This window comes from Geotrypetes seraphini, chromosome 5 (genome assembly GCF_902459505.1).
Source record: "Geotrypetes seraphini chromosome 5, aGeoSer1.1, whole genome shotgun sequence".
NCBI classification, from domain to species: domain Eukaryota; kingdom Metazoa; phylum Chordata; class Amphibia; order Gymnophiona; family Dermophiidae; genus Geotrypetes; species Geotrypetes seraphini.
In genome coordinates, this window is record NC_047088.1 from 268742021 (window position 1) to 268767862 (window position 25842).

Sequence of the window (25842 nt, forward strand, 5' to 3'; positions counted from 1 at the left end):
GAGCGATTGGTAAAGAAAGATTGAAACCACTGGAGATCTTGATCAGTAATACCTATTGCTTCTAGTCTTTGTAAGAGGAGAGTATGGTCTATTGTGTCAAAGACAGATGAAAGATCAAGAGAAAGTAAGAGAACAGATTTGTGGTGATCAAGAAGGTAGAAGATAGAAGTTATCATACTTATTAGTGAGTGTTCCGTGAAATGATGTTGCCTGAAACCTGTTTGGTTTGGGTGTAAGATGTTTGTTTTTTCAACGAATTCTGAAATTTGCTTGAACAACAACCTTCTCTGTTAATTTTGCTAAAAAGGGGATATTGGCGATGGGCCTGTAATTAGATTTTTCTTCTGGTTTGATTTTGTGATCTTTGATTATTGGACAAATGTTTGCTTTCTTCCAAGATTCGAGTAGTATGCTAAGTTGTAAGCTTTCTTTAACTAGAGTGTGGATAAATGGTCCAAAAACAGAGAAATTACATTTAAGAATGAATGGGGGAATTGATTCTATCGGAGAGCCTTTGAGGTTGATACTCTGGATATGGCACTCGATCTCTTTAAGACTGGGAAGGTTGAAACAAGAACATTTTGAGGAGAGTGGTGTTAAATCAACGTGACCTGTGTTTTGACCTAATGGACTTGCTACAGATAAATTTTTTCTGATGTTCTTTACTTTTTCAATAAAGTAAGATGCATGCTCCTGAGCTGTAGGCAGATTGCTATTTGCTGTGAGATCTCTTTTGGAGTAGGAATTAATAGATTTTAGAATGGAATAAAGGGCTGAAAAATTTTTATTTTTTTCGATTCTGGTGGAATAATATTTTGGTTTTGCCTGGTTTATTTTTAATTTGTAGAAACCTGATTGTTCCTTGAACTTTTCTAAGTTTGTAAGAGTTTTATCTCTTCTCCACCTTCTCTCTAAAGATCTAAGCTGTTTTTTAATGAACGCGAGCTCTGACGTGTACCAGGGGTTGGCAAGTCGCTGAGGAAGAATTGTTCTAGTCTGTATTGGTGCTAATGTGTTAGATCAACTAAGTATAATAGAGGTACAATCGTATTCAATAGAAAAAAAAAATTATATTTGTAAACGTATTGTAAATAATAATAGCAGCAGGGATTCATTCACACCACAATGACAAAAAAGAACAGTTGACAAAATCATAAAAAAACGGAGAAAAAATAAACCTCAATTGTGGGCTGCCAGGACTACACAAGTGCCCTAAGCCCCCCACATCATCACGGGTTTATAAAAAAACTCCGTACAAATATAAATCACTTTCATACTTTGAAGTATAATCTCAAAGGATTTTCAGAAGGTAAATATCAGAAGTTTCAAAATCTTTAGTGATTTAAATGACAAAGTCCAAAAATGTCTTATAAACAAGTGATTAGGTCCCAAACTCACTATACTGTGGCAATCAGCTCAGCTGTAAGCAATTCAAAATGGTTAAGTAGCGTAGCTGTAAAACCCGAGTATCAAAATCTCTAAGAAAATCTATCACTCATCTGAAGGTGAAATCATTCTTCATCCCGACAGAAAAGACTTTCTGTTTCGCTTGAAAACAGGCTACTTCAGGGGATCCATATTAAATAGGTTACTTCCACGCTTCTCAGCAACATAACGGAAGGCTGGCTACTCTCAAAATGGACCTAGGACTGCGAGACGCGCCCGACTCGTTCAAAAAGCAGGAAGGAGCCGGGCGTCATGACATCATCACAAAAACGTGATGTGTAATAGGCTAAACACCAGAACATAAAACATTACACAAAATCAAGTGAATCCAGATGAACGTTGTCATTTAAATCACTAAAGATTTTGAAACTTCTGATATTTACCTTCTGAAAATCCTTTGAGATTATACTTCAAAGTATGAAAGTGATTTATATTTGTACGGAGTTTTTTTTTTATAAACCCGTGATGATGTGGGGGGCTTAGGGCACTTGTGTAGTCCCGGCAGCCCACAATTGAGGTTTATTTTTTCATGATTTTGTCAACTGTTCTTTTTTGTCATTGTGGTGTGAATGAATCCCTGCTGCTATTATTATTTACAATACGTTTACAAATATAATTTTTTTTCTTTTGGTGCTAATGTGTCCATAAGAGAATTTGTGGAGACTTTCCATTGATGAAGACAGTCTTCTATTGCAGAGATATCTGTATTTGAGAATTCTAATTTAAAGGTGGACGCAATTGATTCCTTATAAGTTTGCTGAAATCCCTATATTTAACTACTTGAGGTATTATACTAAAATTGGTATACGTGGCTGTATGGGTCACTGAAATAAGATAGTGATTGTACCAAGGGACTGGACAACTGGGACTTAAGGCATAGCTAGATGCGGCAGATTTAGGAATCAGAATCACATAGAAAAAAATGCACATAGAAAAAAATGGGCTAATGAAAGCGAGCCAACATGGCTTCTGCAAAGGAAGATCATGCCAAAAAATCTTACTGCACTTCTTTGAGGGGGTAAACAGCCAGTTGGACAAAGGGGAACCCGTAGACATCATTTACCTCAACTTCCAAAAGGCCTTTGACAAGGTACCCCATGAGCGACTACTTAGGAAGCTGTGGAACCACAGGATGGAAGGGAATGTACACAGATGGGTTAAACACTGATTGGCAGGCAGAAGGCAGAGGGTTGGAGTGAAGGGTCACTACTCGGACTGGAGGAGGGTCACGAGCGGAGTTCCTCAGGGGTCAGTACTCGGACCGCTGCTGTTCAATGTATTTATTAATGACCTGGAAACGGGGATGAAGTGTGAAGTTATAAAATTTGCGGATGACACTAAACTCTGTAGCAGGGTTAGAACTGCGGAAGAATGCGAGGACCTACAAAGGGACCTGAACAGACTGGAGGAGTGGGCGAATAAATGGCAGATGAACTTCAATGTGGGGAAATGCAAGGTCATGCATATAGGGAAAAAGAACCCGATGTTCAGCTACCAAATGGGGGGATCAGTACTAGAGGGAAGTAACCTTGAAAGAGACTTGGGTGTACTGATGGACACAACAATGAAGTCAACGGCACAATGCGCAGCAGCCTCGAAGAAGGCAAACAGAATGCTGGGTATTATTAAAAAGGGTATTACAACCAGAACGAAGGAAGTCATCATGCCGCTATACCGCGCGATGGTACGACTGCATCTGGAATACTGTGTCCAATATTGGTCACCGTACCTAAAGAAGGAGATACTTGAGAGGGTTCAGAGAAGAGCGACAAGAATGATAAAAGGTATGGAAAACCTTTCATACGCAGAGAGGCTGGAAAGGCTGGGGCTCTTTACCTTGGAGAAGCGAAGACTCAGAGGAGACCTGATAGAGACTTACAAGATCATGAAGGGCATAGAGAAGGTAGAAGGAGACAGATTCTTCAGCCTATTGGGACCTACAAGAACAAGGGGGCACTCGGAGAAATTGAAAGGGGACAAGTTTAGAACCAATGCTAGGAAATTTTTCTTCACTCAGAGGGTGGTGGACACCTGGAATGCACTACCGGAGGATGTGATAGGACAGAGTACATTAAGGGGATTTAAAGAGGGATTGGACAAGTTCCTGAAGGATATGGGGATTGAGGGATATAGACAGAGGTAGAGATAGGATCATGAAAGGGTATAGATAGAAGAAAGATGGGGATTAAAGGGTTTTAGACAAAGAATCATTTACAGGTCATGGACCTGATGGGCCGCCGCGGGAACGGACTGCTGGGCGAAATGGACCCCTGGTCTGACCCAGCAGAGGCATCTTCTTATGTTCTTATATTTATTGTATGTCAGGCCTGGTGTGTAGGATCCATTAATAGTGGTAGTAGATCTAGATTATTAATATGAGAAAGAACTTCAGAGGTATGGACATTGTTCGGATCGTCAAAAGTGAATATTAAAATCTCCAAGGATAAAAGGATTTAAAGTTGAGGATCCGAACTCAAAAAGGAGAGACTGTAAGTTGGCAAGCCCCTCTCTACTAATTGGAGGGGGCAGATAAAGTAGCAGGACATCTATTTTGGGGTTTATATCTAATTTGAATTGAAGGAATTCAACAAATTAATTTGCTGGAGAATATTCCACGCCTATGGATAGTGAGTCTCGATATATGATGGCTAACTCACCTCCCCGCTTTTGACGCCGGTGATTATAAAGAAAGGAGAAGCCTGGCCTCTTCTCCATCAGTGAGCCATTTTTCGGTAAGGCATAATAGATCAAAAGAGTGTTGGATGATTGTATATTTGATAAGATGGTGTTTGGTCTTAAGTGACTGCGTATTAATTAAGCCAATTTTAATTTGCTTAACGCATGGGTCAGAGGATGATAAACCTATACTGGGAGAAGCTGTTAGGCTAGATGAGAGAGGAATATCTTAAGTGCTCAATGGGTTGTGGAGAGTGTGTTTTACTGGGATTAATAGGCCAGTGGCCCCAAAGTACTGGAATGTTCGAGGAAAGACTATCCATGAAGTAGGTTGCCTTTGAAATTGAGTTTATGGAAGGGACGTCTAAATTAGAAACAAAGAGGGTAAGTAAAAAAGGGAAAGTAGGCAAGAAAGCTTGAGTCAAAAGAGCTGTTTTGGAGATTTGATTGGACTAGCAACTAAAGATTTTAACGCACAAAGTAGCGCACAAAGGAGCATCTCCTGCTCCTTATGCGCGCTCCTTTGGTGTGCGCCGCAAGGAAGCTATGTTTAAATAGCATGTATTGGCTTTCTAGGGTGCGGAGTCCACAGTACGTCACCGCTATGCAGCAGCAGGGAGCGTTAGAAGAAGATCGGCAACAAAAAAAATTTTTCAGAATCATCTGACAACACAGCACATTTTTCTAAATTTTTCATTGTGATTTCAGATCTGTTTTTTCAGTCACATAAAATTTTAAAGTTATGACTAATGTAAGTTTATAGCGTTTTAGTATGTAGGGTTTTAAGAATTGCAGCATCAACTTAAAGAAATGTTGCAGTATCTTCAGTCCAAACTCAAATAAGCACACAACATAGCATAATTATACTGGACTGAGTCACTTAGCAACCAATATTTCTTCAAAAATGCTGAGTATGATTTCTTTATGCGAGTTCTATCTGGATTGTCACGGCACAACATCCAGCAGTAGTCGGCCATCATACTCTCATTCCAGAAACCTTGGTAACGACGCTTCATTAACTGATTGTCCTGGTAAAAATGTTCTCCTTGCTCATCACTCACCATACCAAGATTTTCTGGAAAAAAAGGCAAAATGTGAGTGCAAAAAGTGTATTTTTAATGACATGCAACAGCCAAGTTTCTGATATGAATCAAGGAAATTTTAAACTCCTTCCTTGTATGATGGAAACTTATGGTTGCCCAGAAAGTTTTCCACTAACCACTTGAATGCCTCCCAAGCTTCAAGCTCAGCTGCTGAGAGTGATTGCTTAAAATCTTTTTTTTTTTTTAATCTTTATTCATTTTCAAATCATACAATAAGTGCACAAAAATATATCATACAAGTAATTCCAATATAGCACCATAATATCTAACACATAAGATCAAATAGTGTAAAAAAAAAACCCCCCCAAAACCACCCACTCACCCACCTACCCTTCATCACATTTTCAACTAAAATAGAGTGTACTATATTACATAACATATAATAACCTATTTTATTAACTTACACTCCATATCCACCCTCCCCCTTGAGTGTGCTAAATATATCTAAAAAAGAAAAGAAAAATAAAAGAATTGATGTCTATTCATCACAATACTTTACCAATGGCCCCCATATCTTTATAAAGTTATTATATGTCCCTTTTTGTATCGCTATTGCTCTTTCCATCTTAAAAATATGGCATAACGAATTCCACCAGAATGTGTAATTAAGATTCTTGTAATTCTTCCAATTGTTGGTAATATGTTGAATGGCAACCCCTGTCATGACTAATAAAAGTTTATTATTATATGACGATATTTGACTCTTTATTGCTTAAAATCTTCATCTTTCATAACGGACTTGATCTGTGGGCCTTTAAATATCCCTTCCTTCAGTTTTACAGTACTGATATTTGGAAATTTCTTAAGATATTGAAAACCTGGCGAGTTTGCTTTACCCATGGCCTTTACCAGGTTCTTCATCAACCCCAGCTTTATATGAAGAGGTGGAAAAAATATTTTTTGAGGATCCACCAATGGCATAAATGTCACACTGCTTGTCCTGGGTTAAAGGTATCCCTCAGCTGCCAGACACGCTTGACATAATGTTCAGCTGTAGATCTGCTATCCCACAAGCACAGGAAACAGCAGTATTTAGGGATAGATTCACTAACCTGCCCAATCGTGACCGATCCGTGTCCAATCCTGGCAGGTCTGATGGATTCAAAAACTAATAATATTCTAATGGGGCGATCGGAGGAATGCCCCCATCTGCCAACACGGATCGCTAGTGTGCGATCCTGACGCATGCGCAGACCATCTGTTTTCCCTGTAGATGGTCTGCGCATGCGTTCGTGCTTATTTTTGAGGTGGGTTTTTTTGGGGGGGTTTGGAGGGCCCTGACTCTCTTGCTATCTCTTCAACTAAAAGTTGTCTTGAAGGGCGATCCTGTCTTTAAAAGGCTAAAACTCACTGGCCCTGACTCTCCTGCTCTCTGTCGCCTTCCCTGCAGTGCAAGCCCACAGGTTTAATGCGGGGATGCACTGCGTAGTTCAGCCCCTCATTAAACACGCGGGCTCACACTGCAGGAAAGGAGGCAGAGAGCAGGAGAGTCAGAACAATAGAGATCAGTCTGGGCGGCAGAGAGCAGGGGGAGTTTGGATTTGGGGCAGAGAGCAGGGCAGCAAGAGGAGAGTCAGGGCAGAGAGGCTGAAAGTCGGGGCTGAAAGACAGGAGAAGGGCAGAGAGCAGGACAGCGAGAGGAGCTAAACAATGTGGCCAACAGCCACTACTCTCCCCCCGCCAGGGCTTCTGCAGAGTAAAGGCAGCCAGATAGGGGCAGCAGAGAGCAGGGCGTGCAGAGAGCAGGGTGGCAATGGAGCTGGAGAGTGGGAAAGGACGTTTGAGACTGATCCCCAGCAGTCGCTTCTTGGGTTGAGCGGCCTGCCCAGTTGGTTTGCAAAATTTGTTTAGTGAACCACATCTCTGCCTACTTTACATGCCGTTCCCGTCATTTGCATGCGCTGATCGGAATCGGATTGGCAGAGAGGTAAGTGAATCGGGCCAGAGTAAAATCTAGCCTTTAGTGAATCCTCCTTGCATTCCCGTTAGCATGCCAATGACCTTCAGATCACCACAGATGTTTCACTGGTGTGTTTTATAACTTATTGCTTCTAGTAAATTCTTCATATTCTCATAAGACTCCTTTAGATGAGCAGAATGGGCAATTGGTATACTTGGTTTGTAATAGAGAGCTGCACGGGAACGGGGACGACGGGAATCCCGCAGGACCCGCGGGCATCCTGTGGGTTCCCCCTTTGGGTCACGGGGATCCCGTGGGGATGCCCCTAGGGTCGCGGGGATCCCGTGGGGACGCCCCCTAGGGTCGCGGGGATCCCATGGGGACGCCTCCGAGGGTCACGGGGTTCCTGCGGGGCTGGATGTACTCAGTCGCGCGGCTCTTCTCCCTACCTTCTCTGCTTGCAGCACAGAGCCGAACTGAAATCTTCCCGACGTCAGCGCTGACGTCGGAGGGGAGGGAGGGCTTAAACAAAGCCCTCCCTCCCACGTCAGCGCTGACGTCGGGAAGACTTCCGTTTGGCTCTGTGCTGTAGGCAGTGCAGGTAAGGAGGAGAGTAGCCTCGCGGTTCGAGTGGCTACCAAGGGAGGGGGCGGTCCGCCCCGCCACACCCTGCCCCTGTTACAGCACAGCCGGCCAGGTCCCCTTACTTTTGTGGCACTTCCCCGACCGACCGACAACAGCCCCGGTCCGACAATCCTCCCTGCCCTGTAGCTGCGAATCTAAATTATCTTCTTACAGCAGCTGTAATAAGGTAATTTAGATTCGCAGTTAAGGGCAGGGAGGTTTGTCGGACCGGGGCTGTTGTCAGTCGGTCGGGGAAGTGCCACAAAAGTAAGGGGACCTGGCCGGCTGTGCTGCACCCGGGGCGGTAGAGAAGGAGTGGGGAGAAGGACGCTGAAAGGCCATGGGGAAGACGGGAGGAGGGGGGGAAGGACTCTGAAAGCACTTGAAGACAGAGGAGGGAGAAGGACGCTGAAAGCACATGGGGAATACAAAGGGGTGGAGAAGGACGCTGAAAGGCCATGGGAAGGGCGGGGGGGGAAGGACTCTGAAAGCACTTGTGGAAGACAGGGGGGAGAAGGATACTGAAAGCACATGGGGAAGACAAAGGGGTGGAGAAGGACGCTGAAAGGACATGGGGAAGACAAAGGGGTGGAGAAGGACGCTGAAAGGCCATGGGAAGGGCGGGGGGGGGAAGGACTCTGAAAGCACTTGTGGAAGACAGAGGGGGGAGAAGGATGCTGAAAGCACATGGGGAAGACAAAGGGGTGGAGAAGGACGCTGAAAGGCCATGGGGAAGACAGAGAGGGAGAAGGACGCTGAAAGGACATGGGGAAGCAGAGGGGGGAGTAGGACACTGAAAGCACATGTGGAAGACAGAGGGGGAGAAGGACGCTGACAGGACATGGGGAAGATGGGGGGAGAAGGACGCTGAAAGGAAATGGGGAAGAGAGAGTAGGGAGAAGACGCTGGCAGGGAAGAAGACAGATGCCAGACTATGGGGGGAGCGGAGAGAAGAAGATGGGTGCCAGACCAATTTGGAAGGGGGAAGAAAGGGAGAGGCACAGTAACAGAGCAAATGGAAGATGTAGAAGGAAGAGAGACAGTGGATGGAAGGAATTGAATGAGAACATGAGGAAAGCAGAAACCAGGCAACAAAGGTAGGAAAATAATTATATTTCTTTTTTTTTATTTTGCTTCAGGATAAAGTAGTATATTAGTTGTGTTGATAAAAATTTATAAACATTAGAGGCTCTGGTAGAAACCCATTTGCAAAGTATGTATTCTTCCCAATTAATAGATGATGGAGATTTCCTTAAGTGCATAGGACACTTTACAGGAAAAGAGGTGGTTTAAACAGAAAAAGAATTGTATTGGATGATTACTTAAACTGCGCTAAAAAAGGAAAAGAATTTGGAAATATGAAGGAGACAAAAGCCTGATTGCAGATAAATCCTAAATTTTAAAGAGAATATAAACTTATTATAAAAAAATGCAAGTTGTTTGGAAGAAGAAGTGACTTGAAAGAAGTGAAAGAAAGATCAAGGAAAGTATGAGATGTAAAGGATAAAGCAGTATCTAAACAGGATTTAAGAATAATTTCACTATGAATTGACTGTAAAGCAAAGAACATCAGATTTCTTTTGGATTGACTCTTCAGTGTATGAATGACTCTGTAGAAACATAGATGACAATTTAAATATAATGAAACTGGAAAGTGTGGTTGGATTTATTCAGACTTTTAATATGACTATAATATATTAAAGGAACTGAAACTGTTTAGGGATTTTATGAAAAAAAAAAAAGGGAATGAACGATAAAAATAGATGCATAATAGTGATGAATTAGTTAAAACAAGCAGCTGATATAAAGACATGAAGAATTGAAGAGATGGGGAGAAGCTGAATATGCTTGGAGAGTTTTTCTACACAAAGCGGAAGATTGATGAAATTGTTTATTTATGATATATAATGATATATTTTAATATCACTTTAATGTTTAAGGTTAAGAAGGTGATTTTAGATTAATTAAAGGGGGTATGCAATTAGAAAATTGAATAATTTATTAACATGTAATTTCTTTTCACAGGAATACAATAATATTGATTTATTTATTTGTAGTAAATTCAATTTAATATTAAAAGATATTGGTATAAGAAAATGAGTTTCTTGGGCATGTGAGGGAAAGATTCTGAATCTATAGATGTTTTATAATTTAAGGATAAGTGGGGAGGGGAGTGAGGGTGGAAGAAGAAAAGGGAATGGAGGAAAAAGGGTGGAATGAGGGGGGGAAAAAAAAAAAGAAAAAAGGGGAAGGAGGGGAAGAAATAAAAAAAAAATAAATAAATAAATAAAAAATAAAAAAAAAACATAACAAAAAAATAAAAAAATAAAAAAATGAAATTTGAACTTAGTAGATTATTTGAAAGATATTATATTATATAATGTAGCTTATTAAGAGTGATAAATGATGTATATGGCAGAGCCTGAAGGGAGCTTTTTGTCACCTGATTATATATGAGCGTTTCCAAGTTTGCATTATTAATTGGGGGGGGAAGGGAGGGAGTAGGGAGGGGAATGGGAGGAAGAGATGTTGGTATAATATTTATTAAAGATTTTGTGAATTGGGGGAAATATGTTGATAGAGAGATAGGGAAGTGTTGGGGGAAGGGGACCGAGATAATTTACAATATGGATATAAGGAAAAGGAGTATAATATGATATTGAAGTGGAGATTCTTAGATATTAAATTTTTATTTGTGTAATGACTTTCAAAATATTTTCTTTAAATGTTAATGGCCTGAATCACCCAGTAAAAAGGAAAAAGATAATGTCATATATCAAACAACAGAATATAGATATATGTTTTCTGCAGGAGACACATTTGTCTGGGATAGAGTCTATGAAGCTGTCAGATAATTGGATAAAACAATGTTTATTTGCACCAGCGATAAAAAAGAAGGCAGGAGTAGCAATATTGATAAATAAAAAATGTACAGCAACGTTTAATATGATTAAGGCAGATCCTCTAGGAAGATGGGTACTTGTTGACATGAGCATGGGCAATAATACAATGGCGTTGTTAAATGTATATGCCCCTAATTCGAATCAAAGTGAATTCTTTAAGTCTCTACAACAATTAATTTTACCACTGGCTACTACTAATTTAGTGGTGGCTGGGGACTTCAATGCTGTTATAGATCCAATAATGGATAAAAAACCAAGTAGAATTATGAAATCAATGGGGTTAGATAATTTGATACAATCATGTAATTTAAAAGATATATGGCGTATTCTTCATTTTAATGATCGGGAATTTACATTTTGTTCACATGTTCATCAATCATTTTCAAGAATTGATTATATTTTTGTTTCAGATCAGATAGTACAGAAAGTTGTAAAAGCTGACATAGAACCAATAATAATATCTGATCATGGTGGTGTGTGGATAGAAGTTAATTTAGTAGATCAAGATAATTCTAAACCGATATGGAGGTTTGATAATGCATTGCTTGCTGATTCTAAATTTTACACAGAATTTCAAACTAAAATTAATGAATATTTTTTACTTAATGATTTAGAGGAAATGTCGATTGGAATTTTATGGGATGCTTTCAAAGCAACTATGAGAGGACAAATTATATCATATTCTGCATATAAAAAGAAACAGCTAAGAAAGCAATATGTAAATTTGGAAAAAGAAATTAAAAATTTGGAATTAAAATTGGTTAATAAATGGGAACAGGAGACATTTCAAATATTGTTAAAAAAAAAATGTGAATATAATGAAATTTCCTCTGGGTTAGTAAGGAAAGATATTTTTGCTCAACAAGCGGTATATTATGGTAGTGCAAATAAGGCTGGAAGATTATTGGCAAATTATTTAAAAGCAAAGAAAAGGAAGGAAAAAATAAACATAATTAAGGATGAGTTAGGCAATTCACATTCTCAAATTGGAAATATATTAAAACAATTTTTAAAATATTATAAGTCACTGTATTCTTCGGAGTCTTATTTAAATAAAGAGAAAGATGGGTTGGATTTTTTGAGTTTAATTGAAGGTCCTAAGGTTCCTGATCATATAAAAGGAAGTTTAGATAAACCTATATCATTAAAAGAGTTACAAATGGCATTGAAATCCCTTAGAGTTGGGACCGCTCCAGGTGGAGATGGATTTACAGTAGAGTTTTATAAAGAATTTCAAATTTCCCTATTACCATATTTATTAAAATTATATCAGGATCAACTGAATAAAGGTTGTATATCAGGCACTATGGCAGAATCTTTAACTATTGTTTTGCCAAAGCCAAATAAAGATCCAACATTGGTGTCAAATTACAGGCCTATATCTTTAATAAATGTAGATGGTAAATTATTAGCTAAGATTTTAGCATTAAGATTGGCTAAAGCTCTTCCGCATATAATAGGAATGAATCAAACTGGATTTGTTGCTCAGAGACACTCTTCTAATAATACTAGACTGGCATTTCAGATATATTATTTAACAAAACAAATTAATGATCCGGCTTTTTCGGTATCACTAGATGCTGAAAAGGCTTTTGATCGTGTAGAATGGAATTTCATGTATCAAGCTATGGAGTGGTTTGGTATTGGATCCGGATTTATACAAATGATTCAAACACTGTATAGCTCCCCAACTGCTCGCTTATATATAAATAATAATATTTCAGATGCTTTTAAGTTGCAGAGGGGAGTTAGACAAGGTTGTCCATTATCTCCTTTGCTCTTTGATATAGTTCTTGAACCCTTATTATTAGCTATTCGACAGGCAAAGGACATACAGGGTATTCCATGTGCTGGAGTGGAATATAAAGTATCTGCTTATGCAGATGACATCTTGCTTCATTTGAGGAATCCGGAAACAACAATTCCATGTCTACTGAAGGTAATAGATACATTTGGAAAATTCTCAGGATACAAAATAAATTGGACTAAATCAGAGATTTTACCTTTAAATGTGCATTGTACAAAAGGTATATTTGATTCTTTCCCTTTTATATGGAAAGAGGATGGAATAAAGTACTTAGGTATTTGGTTGAATAAAACACTCGAAGAGACAATGAGAATAAATCAAAAAATTTTATTACAAAAAGTAACAGAGATGTGTGAGCAATGGAATCCTTTACATTTGTCCTGGTGGGGAAGAGTTCAAACTGTTAAAATGATGATTTTGCCTGTGGTTTGCTATCAATTGGGAATGATACCAGTGTTTTTTCAGGGGTCTTTCTATAAAAAATTAAATAGTATTCTGGTTAAATTTATTTGGCTGGGTAAAATTGCAAGAGTGGCTTTAGTGTCTTTGCAAAGACCAATTGAGGAGGGTGGGGTAAATTTTCCCAATTTTTATAGGTATCATCAAGCCTATATCATGCGCCAAGGTATGTATTGGGTCCTCCCAGAGCTTTTGGAACAATTACCAGAGTGGTTAAAGATGGAGAGATCACTTATCTTTCCACTTAGGCTTGATCTTTTGCTTGGTATAAAAATGCCTAGAATACGTAAGGACAATAGAGTATTAATGGATACTTGGAAAACATTAAGGTTTATAGACAAATTAACTACTGATTCTATTTTAAAATCGAAACAACAGACTATTTGGGTAAACTCCAAGATACAAATAGGCGGGTTTAAGGTTGTCTGGAAAGATTGGATTAAAGCAGGTATAAGATCATTAACGGAAATAATTGATAATGGTAAGATGCTTGAATTTTCACAATTGCAACATAAATATGGTCTGAATAAAAAACAAAGTTTTAAGTGGTTGCAATTGAAGCAGGCTATTCAGGTGGGGTTCCCTGAATGGAAATCTTTAAATGATCATTACAGCTTAGAATTCTTATGTTTCCAGGCAGATTTTCTGGGTCATCAGGCCGCAAAGTGGTATAAAATTATATCTAATTATTTGAATAAGAAGCCTAAAAATGGATTAAGAGATATTTGGAGCATTGAGATTAAGCATCAGATTAATGCATCTCAATGGCCACGTATTTGGTCTTGGAGAATTAAAGGTACGATGTCAGCATCTATTAGGCAAACATGGTTCTTTTTGTTGCATAGAGCATTCTGGACCCCTACTAGATTACAAAAATTAGATTGCTCTAAGTCTAATAGATGCTGGCATTGTAAAATTGAAGTTGGAACTTTAGACCATCTTTTATTTTATTGTCCATGTATTCAGGCATTTTGGATATCAATCTGGGATCAAGTCAACATATTGATGGAGAGTCATGTGGCATTATCCTATGACACAGTGGTTTTTGGAATGTGTATGAGGGCCAAATGCCAAATATCTGCAGCAAACAATAAATTATTGATGATTCTTACTGGTGTGGGAATTCAGCAAATAACAACTAATTGGAAAGACTGTTCTAGACTGAATTGTAGTTTCTGGTGGAACTCAGTTTGTCATATGTACAAGATGGAAAGATTTCTTGCAGTACAAAGGGGGTATTTTAAAAGGTTTCAAGAGGTGTGGAGGCCATTAATTGATTATTATAATGATTAAGATTTATTCTTTTTCCTTAGAGGATAATTTATAAAAATGGGGTGGGGTGGGGGGGATAAGATAATTTAGTTAGCTAGCGGTATATTTCAACTGATTAATGGATATAAGAAACATGGTATATAGGTATGAATAGAAAAGGAAAGAGGGTAAATTTATTGGAAATATGTTGTTATGAAATATAAGGGGATATATGTACTATGATGAGATATATATTGTTGTGCATTACTTTGTATAATAAAATGAATAAAGAGTTTGAGGAAGAAAGGGTGGGGGGAGGGACAGATTTAATGTAAGATTAATTGTATTATGAAAGAGAGATGTATAAGTATGTATAAGTTTGGACGAAATATTTTGTTGATATGGGAAGGGATGGGAGGTGGATGGGGGTATTAAAACATGTATAATAATATTGTTTAAGAATGTCAAGTGAGTTATGTGAATTAATTGTAATAATATTGTACACTTGTTGAAAGAAATAAAAAGGAATAAAGATTAAAAAAAAAAAAAAAAAAAAAATATTTTCAAATTAATAAAGTCTTTTTGCTTATTTGTAAATGGGTTTCTACCAGAGCCTTTAATTCAGTAGCATAATTAAATGAAATAACTATTTCTTCCGTTCGGCTCTGTGCTGCAAGCAGAGAAGGTAGGGAGAAGAGCCGCGCGACTGAGTACATCCAGCTTTGTTTAAGCCCTCCCTCCCCTCCGACGTCAGCGCTGACGTCGGGAAGACTTCCGTTCGGCTCTGTGCTGCAAGCAGAGAAGGTAGGGAGAAGAGCCGCGCGACTGAGTACATCCAGCCCCGCAGGAACCCCGCGACCCTCGGAGGCGTCCCCACGGGATCCCCGCGACCCTAGGGGGTGTCCCCACGGGATCCCCGCGACCCTAGGGGCGTCCCCACGGGATCCCCGTGACCCAAAGGGGGAACCCGCGGGATGCCCGCGGGTCCCGCGGGATTCCCGTCGTCCCCGTTCCCGTGCAGCTCTCTACTTTGAACAGCTTTGTGTCAGCACAAATTTAATTACCTTACTAGCTATTCCCATCTTTAGATATTTATAAATGTGTTAAAAAGCAACAGTCCCTGCACAGACTCCTGAGGAACCCCACTTTCTATTTCATTTGAGGCAATATTTGAAGGCAGAAATGAAGCTTCTTATAATTTTCAAGCCTTTGCTGTCATGTTCTGTTTCAGGTATACCAGGGAACATTGGAGCGAGACTCAGTACTGATGATCAGTGTGACAGGCCGTAAAGGGGACCAGCTGGACATTTTGGTGGAAAACATGGGCAGGATTAACTTTGGCATAAACTTTAATGATTTTAAGGTAAATAATATACATCATGGGTAAAGAATATATAGAATCACAAGTGTGAACAGCATGCTAAGCATGGCTGATGGAATTCTTTCCAACTTCTCTGCATATTTATGCATGTCTTTCTATGTATCTGTTTCTTCTGTAAGTAGAAGGGAAGACTGGAGAAGCAATTTGAATGGAGTAGTATCTAAACAGTCTGTTGCTTTGGAAAGTAATAAAATGAAACCAAATATTATAATGTATCTAACCATTAAATGCCACCATCAAATTTGAAAGAATATATTTTACAATTTAACCACAGGTTACACTGCAGCGAGATCTGGAAACAACAGAGGGAACCCACAAGAAGACAAGTCCGGTGCAAGCCAATGCCAGGATATGGACATGGACCTATGGCTGGAGAGATGGACATACACCAGGAACACAGACCTGTGGCTAGAGAGGCAAAAGAAGACTGAGAGGACAGCAATCATTGGGGGGACTCCATCATCAGACAAGTTGACAGCTACATAGCAGGAGGAAGACAGGATCGGCTGGTGACCTGTCTACCGGGAGCCAAGGTAGAAGATATAGTGAGCCGCATCGACAGGATCATCGACAGTGTGGAAGAGGAAGGTATGGCGGTGGTGATCCATGTGGGGACTAACAACGTGAGCAACAGGAACTACAGCAGGGAAGGACTGAAGGACCAGTTCCGGATCCTAGGAAGGAAGCTAAAGACCAGAACACAGAGGGTAATGTTTTCAGAGATCCTGTTGGTACTCAGGGCAGATGAGAAGAGGCAGATGGAGCTGCAAGCAGTCAACACGTGGATGAGGCGCTGGTGTGAGGAAGAAGGATTCCACTTCGTGCGCAACTGGAAGACATTCTGAGGGAAGAGTAACCTATTCAGGAAGGATGGACTCCACCTCAGCAGAGACAGAACGAGGCTGCTTGCAAGCAACGTCAAGAGAAAAATTGAGAAGTTTTTAAACTAGGAAGAAGGGGAAAGCCGAAAGTTGATGGTTTGGAAACCGGTATACCAAGAGGATACCGTGCAGAAAGATAGTGGGAAAGATTCACCGGATCATAGGCAAGACCGAAATCCTGACAGATCGAAAGGGACATAAGAGGGAAGGAAATGCAAGAAAGTAACAGGCCGCAAACTCAAGTGTATATACACGAACACAAGGAGCCTGAAGAATAAGATGGGTGAATTAGAAGCTATGGCACAAAAAGATAACCTTGATATCATCGGCATCACGGAAACATGGTGGAATGAGGAAAATGTCTGGGACACTGTGCTACCAGGATACAAGCTATACCGCAGAGACAGAGTGGGCCAAAAGATGGGAGCGTTGCCCTATATGTCAAAGAGGGCATTGAGTCTACCGGAGAGAACACGCTGGAAATGAAAAATAGGGTAGAGTCTCTATGGGCCAAAATTCCAGGGACAAAAGGAACGGAAATGAAAATCGGCATCTACTACCGATCCCCAGGGCAGTCTGAAGAAATTGATGGAGAGATGACGGATGAAATTAAATGCAACTGCAAGGGAGGCAACGTGGTTATTATGGGTGACTTCAATTATCCAGGGATAGACTGGAACCTAGGCACCTCCGGCTGCGCTAGGGAGACCAAGTTCCTGGATGCTGTAGGCAATTGCTTCCTGGAACAACTTGTCAAGGAAAATACGAGAGGAAATGCAATTCTGGACTTAATTCTAAATGGACTACGAGGACCGGTGCAAGGTGTAGAAGTAGAAGGGACGCTAGGAAGCAGTAATCACAATATGATCCGCTTCTACCTGGACACAGGGGCAAAACATCGGACTAGAACGTCGGCCACGGCACTAAACTTCTGAAAAGGGAATTACAAAGTGATGAGACTCATGGTGGGGGAGAAGATTAAGAAGAACATAAGCATTGTAAAAACTCAAGAGCAAGCATGGTCCCTTTTTAAGGACACAGTCATCAAGGCGCAAAATCTATATATACCGTGTATCACGAAGGGATCCAAGAGGAAAAAGAACAGGGAACCGGCGTGGCTCACTGTAGCAGTGAAGGAAGCGATCAGAGACAAGAAGACCTCATTTAAGGAATGGAAAAGGTCAAAAACGGACAAAAATTGGAAAAAGCACAAATATCAAAGCAAGTGCCACAAGGCGGTAAGAAGGGCCAAAAAATAATGAGGAAAAAATAGCCAAGGAGGCAAAAAACTTTAAGCCATTCTTTCAATATGTTAAGGGGAAACGACCGGCGAAGGAAGCGGTGGGGCCATTGGATGACCATAGAATAAAGGGAGCACTAAAGGAGGACAAAGCCATCAGATACCAGACGACTGGAGGAAAGCGAACATCACACCAATTTTCAAAAAAGGATCGAGAGGAGAACTGGGCAACTATAGACCTGTGAGTCTTACATCTGTCCCCGGCAAGATGATTGAATCACTGATCAAGGATAGCATAGTTCAGCACTTGGACACAAACGACTTGATGAAACCCAGTCAACATGGATTCAGGAAAGGGAAATCGTGTTTGACGAATTTACTCCAATTCTTTGAGACCGTTAACAAGCAAATTGATAGTGGAAAGCCGGTGGACATAATATACTTGGACTTCCAGAAAGCATTTGACAAAGTTCCACACGAAAGACTTCTCATGAAACGACAAAGCCATGGCATAGAGGGAGATATACAAAGATGGATAGGCAAATGGCTGGAAAACAGGAAGCAGAGAGTGGACATAAATGGGAAGTTCTCCGACTGGGAGAAAGTGACTAGTGGTGTACCCCAGGGCTCGGTACTTGGGCCGATCCTTTTTAATATTTATATCAATGACCTGGAAAACGGAACATCCAGTGAGATCATCAAGTTTGCAGACGACACAAAACTCTGCCGGGCAATCAGATCGCAGGAGGACAGTGAGGAACTCCAGAGCGATTTGTGTCGGTTAGAAAACTGGGCGGAGAAAGGGCAGATGAAGTTCAATGTGGAGAAATGCAAGGTAATGCATTTAGGCAGTAAAAATAAGGAATACGAGTACAGAATGTCAGGTGCAACTCTGGGAAAAAGTGAACAAGAAAGGGATCTGGGTGTACTGATTGATAGGACCCTGAAGCCGTCGGCACAATGCGCGGCAGCGGCAAATAAGGCAAATAGAATGTTGGGCATGATAAAGAAAGGAATCTCGAGTAGATCGGAGAAAGTTATAATACCGCTTTATAGGGCAATGGTCAGACCCCACTTGGAATACTAATTGGTATGACAACTTCAATTCAATATTTCTTGGATCATCATCAATCGGTGCTTTTAACATCTCTTGATCTTTCAGCAGCGTTTGATACGATTGATCACCAATTACTCCTTGCTAGACTCCAATCTATTGGGGTTACAGATGATGTTCTAGCATGGTTTACATCTTATTTCAGTAATCGCACATCTACAGTAATTTTTAATGAATCTTCATCTTTACCGTCACAAATATCACATGGGGTTCCACAAGGATCTATACTTTCACCTTTACTTTTTAATATATTTTTGGCACCACTATTGACATTATGTCAATCTATAGGATTTCATGTTTTTGCCTATGCTGATGATATACAGTTATTGTACCCCCTAAACAATAACAACATAAATGAAATCTTGACAATTAATGAAAAACTTGAGCAAATTCATCATTGGCTGGACAAAAACAGATTGGCCCTCAATATCAAAAAAACAAATATCATGCTTTTTCCTTGGAAGGAAAGTTTTTCTCTAGTTGCTCCTATTTTGATTCAAAATGTTCCTCTTCAATTAGTTAGAAATACTAAAATTCTAGGAGTAATTTTTGATAATAAACTTAATTATCATGATCACATTAGTAGTATTGTTAAAACTACCTTCTATAGGTTGCGTAAAATTCGATCTATTTCTAAATTCCTCTGTCCCAAAGCACTTAATATTCTTATTCACTCTCTGGTGATGTCTAAAATCGATTATTGCAATTCACTATTTACAGGAATTGCTTTACAAGAAATTAAACGATTACAAATAATTCAAAATGCTTCAATTAAATTAATAACAAAATCTAAAAAATTCGATCATGTGACACCACTCCTTAAAAAGGCTCATTGGCTTCCAGTCATTCATAGAATTACTCATAAATTATGTACAATTATTTTTAAAACATTAGAAAATAAGACGCCAGCATTTTTATTTAGGTTACTTATCCCCTATTCAGTTAAAAGAATCTTACGATCTAGTGAACGGAACCTTTTATCAATTCCTTCGCTAAAAATTATTAGTACAAGAAGACAATTTATCTTCTCATGTACAGCACCCCAGATTTGGAATGCGCTTCCCATGTTTTTACGGGAGGAGAAGGTGTTTGGGAAATTTAAAAGCGAGTTAAAAACCTTTCTTTTTAAAGATGCATTTGCAAATTAATTAAATTTTATTTTATAGTTTTATTTTAGTGAATTATTTTGCTTCTTCTTGTTTTTCCAACTTCCTTTTGTATTTTCCCTGTATGTTCTTTCTTTACTATAAAAAATGTATTTCATCCCCTCTTACCTTTTGTTTTATATTATAATTAATTAAGTGTATGTAATGTTTTTGTTTCCTTATGAATATATATTTTACTGTACATCGCTTAGAAATCCGATTAAGCGATTGAACAAGCCAACTAATAAACTTGAAACTTGTCCAACATTGGTCTCCCTACCTAAAGAAGGATATAAAACTGCTGGAGAGGGTGCAGAGACGAGCAACTAAACTAGTGAAGGGTATGGAGAAACTGGAATATGAGGATCGACTTAAAACACTGGGATTGTTCTCCCTTGAGAAAAGGAGACTGCATGGGGATATGATCGAGACCTTCAAAATACTGAAAGGAATCGACAAAATAGAGCAGAGAAGATTATTTACATTGTCCAATTTGACACGGACAAGAGGACATGAAATGAAGCTAAGGGGGGCAAGTTCAGGACTAATATCAGGAAGTTCTGCTTCACACAGAGAGTGGTTGACATCTGGAATACTCTCCCAGGGGAGATTATTGCGGAATCGACAGTCCTAGGCTTCAAAAGCAAACTAGATGCATATCTCCTTGAGAGAGGCATATAAAGATATGGTTGGCTATAAAATAAGCCAGGTATATACCTAGCAGGGCCTCCGCATGTGCGGATCGCCGGACTTGATGGACCGAAGGTCTGATCCGGAGATGGCGCTTCTTATGTTCTTATGTTCCAACAAACTGAACACATTTTTTGCATGTCTTTACCGAAGAGGATATACGCAACATACCAGAAGCCGACAGGCTATACGTAGGAAACGAGACTGGGAAACTGACAGGGATGACGGTCAGTCTAGAAAAGGGATGCAGGCAGATTGATAGGCTTAAAAATGATAAATCCCCGGGATCGGATGGCATCCATCCGAGGGTGATCAAGGAACTGAAAGGGGCTATAGCTGAACTGCTACAACTAATAGCCAATCTGTCGTTCAAATCGGGAACGATTCCGGAAGACTGGAAAGTGGCGAATGGCACGACGATCTTCAAGAAAGTTTTGAGGGGAGATCCAGGAAACTACAGACCGGTGAGTCTCACCTTGGTACCGGGAAAGATGGTAGAGGCGCTGATAAAGGACCGCATCATTGATCACCTTGACAGACACAAGCTGATGAGGACCAGCCAGCACAGCTTCAGCAAGGGAAGATCTTGCCTGACGAACTTGCTTCACTTCTTCGAGGGAGTAAACAGGCAGATAGACAAGGGTGACCCGATTGACATTGTATATCTGGATTTTCAGAAGGTGTTTGACAAGGTCCCGCATGAAGATTATACACTGGCATCATAAATAGGGCACTTGATAACTTGCCTTGCCAATCTTACATGGCAGTTATATGATGCACTGCTTAAAGTTTTCCTAAGGGTAATGTATATTTCTAATCTAATCTAATGCTTAGTTTTGTATACCAAGACTTCAATCCAGGAAAGCTCGACTCGGTCCAGTACGATAGGTCAGACATTCTAGACCAGGGTTGCCCACACTTTTTGGGCTTGCGAGCTACTTTTAAAATGACCTAGTCAAAATGATCTACCAACAATAAAATTTAAAAAAAACAAAGCACACTGTACGCATAGAAAATGTTAATCATCATTCCTATTCCAGGGTTTTTCAAAGAGGTCAAAGCAGATGACTCTATGCACTGTCACCTCAGTAACAACCATACAAAAATAGACAAATACCTACCCCCTCCCTTTTTACTAAACCACAATAGCATTTTTTAGCGCAGGGAGCTGCGCTGAATGCCCAGTGCTGCTCTCGATGCTCGTAGGCTCTCTGCGCTAAAAACCTCTATTGTGGTTTAGTAAAAGGGGACCATAGTGTAAAATATAGACAGCAGATATAAATTCAGATACATTTTGATCACTAAATTTAAAATAAAATCATTTTTCCTACCTTGTCTGGCGATTTCACGAGTCTCTGGTTGCCCTTTCTTCTTCTGACTGTGCATCCAATCTTTCTTCCCTTCTTTTAGCCTGTATACTTCCTCTGCTCCTGACCTCATTTTCCCCCCCCCCATGTTTTCTTCCTCTCTCCCTGCCCTCTCTTTCTTTCTCTCTTCATGCCCCCTTTCTTTTTTTCTGTTTCTCTTCTTTCCTTCTATCTCCCTGCCTGCCCTCTTTCTCCCTTCCTGCCCTCCCCCAAGCCACTGCCGCTGCCATTGGATAACAGGCCCCCAAAGCCGCCCGCCACCGGCCAAGCTCTCCCTGCTTTGGGCCGACCAGCCTTCCTCTCCCCGACGTCAATTCTGCCGTCGGAGAGGAAGTTCCACTGCCCTGCACTTAATTAAGTTTGTGGCTCTGCTTTATCTTCCTGCTGAATCTTTGTAGCAATTGAACTTACAAACTCAGCTGGTTCCATCCACTTCTTCTCCCTGGTTTTGTAGTGGACGCTCACACTCTGCAACCTTTCCCTAGCATCCGGATATGAATTTTATATCCCTGAGCAGTTTGATTCTCCGGAAGGTACTTTGAAGAGTGCTAGAGGTATGTCCCGCTTGTATCCACTGGCACAGGGGTGTCAGCAGTTTTTGGGTCAGCCCAAGGTGGATTCCTTGGTGGCACAAGTAACTAAGTGTACCCCTCTTCCCAGTGATGGGGGAGTTGTGTTACCTAGAAACATAATGGCAGATAAAGGCCAAATGGCCTATCTAGTCTGCCCATCCACAGTAGTCATTATCTCTTTCTCTCTCCGAGAGATCCCATATGCCTATCCCAGGCCCTTTTGAATTCAGACAGTCTCTTTCCAAGCAACTGAACTTTCCAAGCAATTTTCTCTGTGTTTTGAGTTACTGCATTTTTCAAAAAATTGGTATTATCTGCTGTCATTTACTGTGTTACTGATTGAGAGTCTGTTCTGGTGATGTTATATGCGTACAATACTTGGTTTAAACTGCAAGTTAAACACTCTAGGAGTGAGTTAGCAGAGGGGGATATTCTCATCTTGAGGCTTTCACTGTACATTAGTCTGTTTTGCTTTTCTTCTACTTCTTGTCATTTTCCTTGTCTCTCCTCTTGTGTAGTCTTGATGCCAGGTTTCCTTTTTCTGACTTTTCCTCTTTTTCCAGGGTCTGGTTGACAACATCACTTTAGGTTCCTATATAATGACTGACTGGGAGATGTACTCCTTGAACATTGATGCCGTCATCTCTACTGGTTGGCCTCAAAATGGACTGCACATGAGGCATCAGAAGAAGGAGGGTGTTAATAGCACAGTGCCAGCTTTCTACTCAGGATCCTTCCTTGTGCCAGGCCTTCCTCAGGACACTTACCTCAAGCTGCCAGGCTGGAGTAAGGTAACGAGAACAAAATATAAAATTCAAAATCAAATCCTTGGGCACAACTCAGAGGGAACATTAAAAGTAGGAGAGGCTTGAGGAAATCCTCAGGAAATTAGTAGAAGCTCCTGAGAATGAAAGTGCAGTGAAGGGGAAGTTAGAGATGATAATACTGTGGCATATCTCTAAGATTCATTGTGGATTTAACTTTAAGTGGTAGAAATCCAAGGAAGGAGGGTGGCTTATGTTAGGGCAGGGATGCCCAATTCCGGTCCTCGAGATCTATAGACAGGCCAGGTTTTCAGGATCTCTACAATGAATATGCATGAGAGAGATTTGCCTGCACTGCCTTTTTGGTATGCAGATCTCTCTCATGCATGTCCTTTGTGGATATCTTGAAAACCTGGCCTACCTGTAGATCTCGAGGACCGGAATTGGGCAGCCCTGTGCTAGGGGGTTGGATTGTCTTGTGTTTACTGCATTCCATTTATGATGTTTTGTTTTTAAATTCTCAAAGAAAAACGCTCCTATTGATTTAATTTATTAATTTGATATGCCATTTAATATAGGAGTTTTCTAGTTCCATGTGTCTAGCAATCCTAAAAACTAGGGTTATGAATTTGAACCCTCAAGTTGCTTGCAGAATGCTGTCAATCATCTTTGAACTCTGTTTCCTTCCCAGACAGCAGCTCTTGCCCCCTCAGTTTTTTTCTGCTAGCAAGTTGCTTAAAAGTGTTTTTGCTCTGCTCTGCAGTTTAATGTGTTATTTTAAGGGTTTTTTTTTTCCTTAGTATTCAGTTGGAGGCTCAGTGCCCAGAGGTTTCCACTTGTTGGATCCTCTGCTTGAGCCTAAACAGATTCTAGAATTTATTGAGTCAAAAGAAGGGTTTGTAACTGTGCCTAATGATATATGACTTGCCATTCGGCTGTAGGAAGGTGCATCTATTGCCATTACTCTATCATTAATTATTCGATAATTTCCACTAAAGTTAATTTCTTTTCTTGATCTCCTATATAGTGGACTAAATAAGAGTTTAATTTTCTTTTTGCTTTGTTTGGTTAATTGTATTTACTCGCTCTATGTCAAGTGCTATTTTATGCTTGTAAAATTGTAAATCTTATAAATAAATAAATAAATAAAAGGGAAGGCTCATCAGTCCCACCTTAGGCCACTGATTTGCTATGTCACCTAGAGCAGTGGTATTCAACCCAGTCCTCAGTCGGGTTTTCAGGATATCCACAATGAATATGGATGACAGAGACTTTGAAAACCCGATTGGCCAGGTGGTCCCTGAGGTCTGGGTTGAATACCACTGACCTAGAGTACAGTCTTCTATATTTATGTAACAGAATGGAAGATTAGGTTTTAACCTGGATAATCTTCTTTCTGTTAATACACATAGGAGTCTGTACGGACCACCCTGTCAGTTTTCAATTTGCCTGCCTTTTGCTTCGAATAACTCTATTGTCCAGAATGGGAGTTTGTCTCCTGTCAATTGGAAGTGCATATAATTATATTTATTTAGTTAGTTTTCTATCCCATTGTCCTCAAAGAGCTCAAAACAGCTTACAGGTTAAACATACATATTATATAGTTGACTGGTTACAATTTGACATAATTACAGGACAAGTTTGTGATACAAGGTTGTATCCTAACTTGATACAAACTAGGGATCTGGTACAAACAATTTGATTTTCCAGGTTTCAATTTGCATAGTTATCCTTGGCAGTGCATGTTTTTTAAATATGTTTTTAACCTAATGTGACACACATTGAGATCTAGTACCAATATACATTTCTCTGCAATCCATTTGTCATGGCTGTTACTCCTTTGTGTATACGGGCAAGATTATTATAAGTTTAAGGTATAGCACTGGGGTAGTAGAATTATATTTTTTAATTTAGTTACTCTTATTCTGTGTTGGTTGGGCATCAGGTGGAGGGTGATTGGTGGGTGGGTGGGTCTATATGTGTGTAATGTGAGCCTAGGGATGGGTGGATCTAGGCTGAGTTCACAGTGTGGCTATGGAGACTATCTCCTAGAGGTAGCTTATACTTTAATGATGGGCATTTTTCAGAAGTGTCCCTGAAGACATAGCAAGAGATGAGAGGTACAGTCCAGGTGGAAATAGCTGGGTTTATATGAATGCAGGAAAGTTGTAAAATGGTTTGGGTTCACAGGCTTTAGGTTGTTTCTTAAGGTGAGAAGGGAAGGAAGGGAGTCACCTAGGCTGGATTCTGGAAAGATAAAAGATATACAGGATGGTAGGGGATGATGGAGTTAAAGAGAGAAATGCAAAAGCTATTTACAATGAACTACAAAATATATACATCAGTTTTACACATTTAGCAAAAACATACATTTTCAGAAGTGTTCCCGAAGAGAGTCAGAAATAGCAAGAGATGAGAGATACAGTCCAGGTGGAAATAGCTGGGTTTATATGAGTGCAGAAAAGTTGTACCCGTTTTGAGCTATTTGGGGACAACGGGATAGAAATTGAAATAAATAG

The 25842-nt window shown here is 40.1% G+C and overlaps 1 protein-coding gene across 3 annotated transcripts in view; it reads left to right on the forward strand.

Annotated features, from left to right (window-relative positions):
* The window catches only part of GLB1L (galactosidase beta 1 like), a 390615-nt gene that overhangs the window by 348755 nt on the left and 16018 nt on the right, over nt 1-25842 (forward strand). For 2 of the 3 annotated variants that reach the window (XM_033946517.1, XM_033946519.1), the window contains 2 exons: nt 15401-15532; nt 23123-23350. In XM_033946517.1, the coding sequence (XP_033802408.1) occupies nt 15401-15532; nt 23123-23350 (360 nt within the window). The remainder of the gene's footprint in view (nt 1-15400; nt 15533-23122; nt 23351-25842) is intronic. The other variant, XM_033946520.1, reaches the window with a different exon arrangement.